General features: G+C 34.9%; 1 protein-coding gene across 4 annotated transcripts; it reads left to right on the top strand.

Moving 5' to 3' along the window:
- Positions 1-907: 907 nt before the first annotated feature.
- On the top strand, positions 908-7,054 carry LOC147549794 (putative galacturonosyltransferase 7). 4 transcript variants are annotated; one of them, XM_086666641.1, is made up of 10 exons: positions 968-1,650; positions 1,802-1,833; positions 1,920-1,973; positions 2,057-2,116; positions 2,443-2,527; positions 2,620-2,675; positions 2,787-3,082; positions 4,521-4,875; positions 4,968-5,507; positions 6,220-7,054. In XM_086666641.1, the coding sequence occupies exons 1-10, from the start codon at positions 1,506-1,508 to the stop codon at positions 6,502-6,504; spliced, it is 1,908 nt and encodes a 635-aa protein (XP_086522767.1). In that variant the 5' UTR covers positions 968-1,505; the 3' UTR covers positions 6,505-7,054. The 4 variants fall into 4 exon arrangements, with proteins under 4 accessions (XP_086522769.1, XP_086522768.1, XP_086522767.1 ...); XM_086666640.1 differs by having other exon boundaries at positions 1,017-1,650; positions 1,914-1,973; XM_086666643.1 differs by lacking the exon at positions 2,057-2,116 and having other exon boundaries at positions 908-1,650.
- The last annotated feature ends 622 nt before the right edge of the window (positions 7,055-7,676 follow it).

The raw sequence follows: 7,676 nt of genomic DNA, 5'->3' as shown, positions 1-7,676 counted from the left end.
GGTCGCCGGAACTAATGGTGTATGTCGCCGGAATTCGGTGGTGGTCGCCGGAGTTCTAGAAGATAAAGAACAAAAAACGGTGATGTTTGGAGGAAACAAGAAAATTTTGTTTCCACCCAAAACTTATTGCCCCGGAAACCTTTCTTATTTCTCCGAAACACAGGCCTTTAAAAATACTCAATTCTTTTAGCTATTGAAAGGATGGAAATATCATGAAAGAAAATATCATACTGACTCATAATGAGCTTTAATGAAGAAACAATATTTTCACTGACATCACAACTAAAGTATAGCTAACTACATTGTTTTTTTGAAAGAGATTTAGATTTTGTTTTTCATATAAGTTAGAATAATTAGCCATATAATTTCAAAATTTTCCAATTGATGGTATGGAATGTAATCTAACAATTAACTAACTTTGAAATTCTAAACAGAAAATATATATTCTTACAAACAATAAAGAATAAAAAGATTAATACCACGTCCATCACATGATTAATTAGTGAGACTAAATGTAGATCGCCAACTAATTGTAGAATCTTCTTTCAATAAAAAAAAAACTAATTGCAGAACCTAAAATTTAATCTTTTGTTGGATTATAATTGATTTTGTTCATGCAACGAACTTCTGTCGGACTTAGAGAGTTAAATAAAGACAAACTAATTAGATTTGGCAAACTAATGACCCTTTTCTCTGGTTTGAAGTCATTGTTCCTAGAATAACGCTCTTGAGCGACCAATAATGTAAGATATTTGGTCGCACTAACTCAAATTTATTTATTTTTCGAAAAAAATAATTTAAAGACATTTACAAATGTTCCGCTTATTTTTAAGATGGATAGAATATTAAACTAATTATTATTTTCTCTATAATTTTATAATAACTAAATATTTTCGGTGAACTCATTGATAATTTAAGGTCCAAACCCTAAGTTATACAAATATAGGGGTCCTATAACTTATAAAACAACTTATATGGGACTCAAAGTCAAATCTCTCCCTCTCTCTGTCTTAATCTTTCTTTCTTTTCCTTTCTTTCTTTTTTCTCATTTTCAACATTAAAATTCATAAAATTCTAAAAATCAACACTGTTTTTCCTTTTTTAATCAAACCAGGTTTCTCTCTCCTCATTCCTTCTCACTTACTCATATCACTCTCTCTCTCTCTCTCTCTCTCTCTCTCTCTCTCTCTCTTCTCTCTCTTCTTTCTCTCTCCTCTGTCAGTCATCATCATCTCTGATTCTCTGCGTTACCGAACTTTTAGATCGAGAGCAAAATTTGATCAAAGAAAAAAAAGGAGGGAACACATCTTCTACGCGTACGCGCGTGAATGCTGATCTCAATGAAAGATATAATCAGGAGAGGCGAATGAGGAGGTAAAGGAATTACCAGTGTCGAATCTCTTTGATCTTTGAATAGATTATTAACCCTAAAAGTAGAAAGATTTCTAGAGAGAGAGAAACAAAAAAAGTAGTGAGCAAAATTAGAGAGAGAGAGAAAGAGAGAGATGAAAGGAGGAGTAAATTCTTATCCTCTTCCTTCTAAAAGAGGTTGGAAAGGTCTTGCTGTTGCTGTTTTTGGACTTGTCATTCTTTCAATGCTTGTTCCTCTTATCTTCTTGCTTGGTCTTCATAATGGCTTTCATTCAACTGGTATTTTTTACATCTCTTTCTCTATCTATAACTCTATTTTTACATACAATTTCATACTCTACAACTCTAACCCTAACTGAGATCTCTAGATCTGGCATCTCCATATTTGATTTGATATATTTTAATTGTTGTTTATAATTTGGATCTGTAGGAGATGTTACTGAAGATCGAACTTCTGCTCCAGTAAGGATCTCTTTTAGATTTGTCAGCATTGTCTTTTTGTTGGTTGACATTTTGTTAATTGTGGTTTTGTTTTGTTTGAGATTCAGAAGGGACTTAAGAATTACGAGGTCCGCCTGATTAATACCCGAAATCAATCAGAGGTATTGCTATCATTTTCGATGATTAGTATAAAATTCTTTTGTTCTTGCAGTTGATTGATTCAATATTATGGATCTATATGTAGGATGAAAAATCAGCACATATAAATAACCTCATAAGAAGATTGGGACCAATTATTCCAAAGGTTCTTTTCATTTTGATCTGATCATTCATTTCTCGTTTGTGTGATTTTGCTTTATTATTCCCTTGCCCCTTTAATTGGTCGATATTGGATTTCCTATAACTAGTAAAATGAACAATGGCATCTCGCTAAGTGAGTTTGTTGGTTACAGTTAGTTCTTAGAGTGAAAAAAGATGAAGGGTTATTTGGGCTTTGATTGGAAATAATCCTCTTCTTTGATGCCACATTGTTACTATTCGGAGTGTTTCAGAACCTTAAAGCTTAACGATTAAAGATTATTTGCATTCATATGTCGTGATTGAATATGGGTTCTTTAAATAATATACCAGGATATCACGAAGAGCTCCACCAAGGAATCAACAAACAATACCATTAGCAGGACTCCCTTTCAAGGCACTGAAAAACCCAAAACTGGTACTTTCTACTTTTTCCTTGAGTGTTTCCTTGTCTTTTTATCAATTGCCTGGAGAAACCAAGCAAAGTTCTATTTGCTATCCTTTAATCAGATCCATCTCCACAAAAGGGTGACTCGAAGGGCTTGAAACCACTTCCTGACAACATAGTAAGCCTACATTAAATTTTCTACTGAGTTTCTTTTGTAAATTTCTTATTCATATTTCTTTGATTTTTAACCAATGGACTGTTCTCCATTATCTTTTAATATTTTCAACAGAAGAAAAATGTCAACAAAGTAACTGAGTATGTGAAAGCTGCAAATGTTGATGAAACTGGAAAGTCATGTCAGTTGGAATTTGGGAGCTACTGCCTTTGGCGTAAAGAACACAAAGAAGAAATGAAGGACGCAGTGGTAAAGAAAATGAAGGACCAGCTGTTTGTGGCTAGAGCTTATTTTCCTAGCATTGCGAAACTTACATCTCAAGACAAACTGTCACGTGAATTGAAGCAAAATATTCAAGAATTTGAGCGGATTCTCAGTGAAAGCACCACAGATGCTGATCTTCCTCCACAGTAAGTTATGGCACAACTCGCATATTCCCACTGCTTTAGGTTACTGACCAAAAAAAAGAACTGCCGTCCATGCATATTTTGGAGGTGTTAATGAATAGATGCTTCTAAATATAGAGCATTTCCAATTTATTAAATCCAGGTCATATGAAACAATGATAAGATGCTTACCAGTTGAATTATGCAAAATATTAACTTCATACAGGCTCCCCAAACTGTTTATTTCAGCAACTGTACATGATTTTCTATTAAATATTTGGTTTCAAGAAGAAATAATTTAGTATAGGTGGAATTTTTTTTCCATGAACAATGTAATGTATCTCAACACCATTACTAATCTTGCGCGTTCATTAGTCTTCTACAGAGTTGAAAAAGAAATTTTGAATCATTAGGTTCTGATGTGATGCTATTCATCTCTTATTGGATTTTTATTATCTCATTAAGTCATTTCCTACTTATCTGGTAGAGATAAGAAAGGAGACTAGGAATGAATAGCCATTATATGTGTGGTTGAACTTTTAAAGGAATACAATATGGATTATGATCGGCTGATTTAGGTTGGATTAGTTCTTGCTGCTATGACTTACTTTCTGGCTTACAAGTTCAAATGATGATTGTTCTGTTTTGCTTTTTTTCTTTTCTTTTCTTTTATATCCATTATAGCTTTTATTTTGTATAAGAAGTAAGAATCGTAAAGGTATTCCTTTTTTATTGGATATACAGAATCAACTAATAACTAATGACAGTTTACATGGCAATAGCTTTTATTGCTAGTGACGTATAACATTATGTGAGCAACTTTAGTTCAACTTTGCCGTTTACAACTAGAAGCTGTACCTTTCAAGTTTGAGCTTAGATGTGGAATAGACAAACTTGTTTTACGAAGTTGTTTCCAAAGTTCTAATGCACTTTGAGCATTTTTGGATATATTTTGAGGTTGACAGATCATGGAAGTAAAGCATCTTGTGTATGTTCATCTTAAATGGGATTTTGAGCCAAGACATTATATGTAGTCCTAGTTTGATAGTCAAAGATTTAGCAACTTGAGGGTGGGATCTTATTGTGGCTATTTCTGATTTAGGAGATGAACTTGTTACAAAGCATAAACTCTAACTGCAGGTCAACTGACAAGTCTAACTGGCTGGTATACGACGTTACTTTAATCTGTTGGTCAATGTTTAAATTCAAGACCAAAAATCATGCATGCATATGACGTATAGGAAACTAGTCACGAGGAAACTAATGTACTTACATTTCGGACATTATATTGTTATATTATGTCACCCGAACTTTAGTCCGACTTGCAAACTTGTCTTTTGTGCATTTATATGGAAACTATTGTGCTTAACCTTGCTAATGTAGTAGTCAAAGTTGTAGTTTTGCTCTATCTTCATTCTTTTCTTTACTAGTCGTACAACTACTAAAACATGTCATCTCACAGCATGGGAAAGAAACTCCAAAAGATGGAGAGTGTTATAGGCAAAGCTAAATCAGTCACAGTAGATTGCAATAATGTTGACAAAAAGCTGAGACAAATTCTCGATTTAACCGAGGACGAAGCTCACTTCCACATGAAGCAGAGTGCATTCCTCTATCAACTTGCTGTCCAAACCATGCCGAAGAGTCTTCACTGCCTGTCTATGAGATTGACGGTGGAATATTTCAAATCAGAATCACTCGACATGGAGCTGCAATCTGACAAATATGTTAATCCAGCCTTGAACCACTATGTTATCTTCTCCAATAACTTACTTGCTTCATCCGTTGTTATCAACTCAACAGTTATGCACGCCAAAGTATGTTGTCTTGTATACCTGTGCTTGTTATGCTTCAAGTAATTTATTGGATTGTGAAATTTGATGATTGCATGACCAAATTTATGTTACAGGAAAGTAGGAAGCTGGTTTTTCATGTGCTAACAGACGGACAAAACTACTATGCCATGAAACTTTGGTTCTTCAAGAACTCATACAAAGATGCCACCATTCAAGTAATGAAGATTGATGATCTTAAACATGATATTGCATACCCAGTTCCTTTATCATCATCTAATGAATTCCGTGTCTCTTTTAGAAGTATTGATAAGCCACAAACAACTGAAATGAGTACCAAATACTTGTCTGTATTTGGTGATTCTCATTTTCTTCTTCCTGAATTATTTCCGTATTTGAAGAAAATTGTGGTTTTGGATGATGATATAGTTGTGAAACAAGATTTGTCTCCCTTATTGAGTCTTAACATGAAAGGGAAAGTAAATGGTGCCGCCAACTTCTGCTCGGTGAGGTTGGGTCAGCTGAAAAGTTATTTGGGTGAAGAGGATTTCAACGAAGGTTCTTGCACTTGGATGTCTGGGCTCAATGTCATTGACCTGGTGAAATGGAGAGAGAAAAACCTCACTCAAACTTACCGTAGGCTGCTTAAAGTTGTGGTAAGTAACACTCTCATCTTTCCACAGTGCTGTCTGGGATAACCTAGAAATTGATTTCATTTTTTTCCTATTTTTATTTTCGCATTTGCTGGTTGGTGAAAAGGGATTACAAGTTTCGATTTCCCACTTGGAAGATAGCTGGTAGATTTCACTATTTTATTTTGAGTTCTGGGGATCGTATGTTGACTAGCTATCCATTCCTCATGTCATCTTTATATTTTGTAACCCCATCCCTGTCGTTTCTCATGCGATATGAGCCTCTTGGAGGCTGATATTTGGGCATTGTGTGTCGACAAGTGATCCATATCCCCATCTCATCTGATTAACCATACCCCTGAAGCTGCCTCTCTCTCACAAGCAATATGAGCCCTCTTGAAGGCTGATACTTGTCAGATACTAAGTCTATACATGACCGAGATTATGAATATCATGGGATGACACTGTTCAAAGTAAAAGTAGATGACATTGCTATTAATATGGTCATCATTTTCTGTTCGGAGTTGTCATTTCTGGAAACATAGTCATCTAACTTGGGTTCCTTTTCCTCCAAAGAGATGCCTAAACTTCATCTAATTCTTTTTCCCATTTTCATGCAATTTTCTATGATCTTCATGTGTTGGCTTAGCAAGCTAATGCTTCCTAACAATGTTATGATTTTTTAATGTGCACCTTAAGCTTTTAACCTGAACTTTTCTCCATCTTGCATGAACAGAAGAGCAGAACAAAGGAGGCATCAGCAAAAGTTGAAGCATCATTACTTGCGAGTTTACTCACATTCCAGAATTTGATCTACCCTCTTGACGATTCTTGGGTTTTATCCGGACTAGGTCATGATTATGCAATTGATGCACAAGCAATTAAGAACGCCGCAGTCTTACATTACAACGGGAACATGAAACCATGGCTTGAGCTTGGCATTCCAAAATATAAATCATATTGGAAAAGGTTTCTTCTTCGAGACGATATATTCATGAGTCAGTGCAATGTAAACCCATAATGAGTAACTGCTACAAGGTGGTGAAATGCTTTCATAGAGGCCAAGCCCATAAATGTCCATTTATTCAAGAACAGAAGAACGCTTTCTTCGACCAAGAAGGATCATACCCGTGTTTATGGTGCTTAAGGTATCACATTTTACAAAATTTGAGAGCTCTAATTTCTGATATCTCAGTAAATAAAAGGACTAGAACAATTTTTTATCACCACTATGATTAGACCGGAAGGAGAAGAGTTGTTTTGAGGGTAAAAGTTGCTGTTATTAGGGCTAAATTGGCCTGTGGGGTACATTCTTACATAATAGTCCGGAAGCTCCGTTCCGTGCTTGTTAGTTTGCAGTGTAAAACAGATGGTGAGTAGAATAGGAAGGAGAGAAGTTCGATATTTTTGTATAATGGGATCATGTTGCAGGTCAGTTCCCAGGATATTTTCAATTTTCATTCATTATGTGATATAATTATTGTTCGATCAGTATCCCGAAATGGGTTACTGCTACCTAGAGCATGTATAACATTAATATTTTCTTCTCAATTTATCTCTCTTCGCCTTCATTTCGGTTCATGTTCTTTTTTCTTCCCAGTTGTAGTTATATGGTGATTTCAGGTCTTGTCTAACTTGATACTTTGAGTAATTGTGCCAGATTTTGGGAGACCCAAAACTGAACTTTGAGCTCTTATTCTGAAACTGCGCCATTTGAGTTTCTTGATCATTGATGATTTATTTTATTTTTTGTCTCTATTTTATCTTGTATATTCAGCTTGAAGCTTTGCCTCAACAAACTTCTGAAAGAAACAGGTTCTATTAGCAGTTTTTTCTTCGATAAATTTCATAAAGGGAACCTCCAAATCTTCCATTAAACATTAAAACACTAAATCAGTTTGATATTACTCTTTTCAGATCTAAACTAAAGAAAATACTACATTAGTTTTTGGTTAACTAGGTGTAAATACAGAAAAGTTTAGGCTAAAAGGTATCCCAGGACGAGAGAATCCAAATGTGTTAAAGCTCATGAAGCACGATCAAAGAGAAATTCCTTAGTACTAGCTCGAATAATTGTTCAATTTGCAGAAATAACAGATCATTTTGGAGGACCGTGCCCATTTTGTATCAAAATATACAACAGAGCTTGAGAATTCTACCGCAAAGAAGCTCACCAGTTTCAACAGTTGGTCT

The sequence above is a fragment of the Eschscholzia californica genome, unplaced genomic scaffold, assembly GCF_041429995.1.
Source record: "Eschscholzia californica isolate CP2 unplaced genomic scaffold, dmEscCali1.0.p SCAF_3, whole genome shotgun sequence".
Lineage (NCBI taxonomy): Eukaryota > Viridiplantae > Streptophyta > Magnoliopsida > Ranunculales > Papaveraceae > Eschscholzia > Eschscholzia californica.
This window is presented reverse-complemented; position numbering and strand designations above follow the sequence as displayed.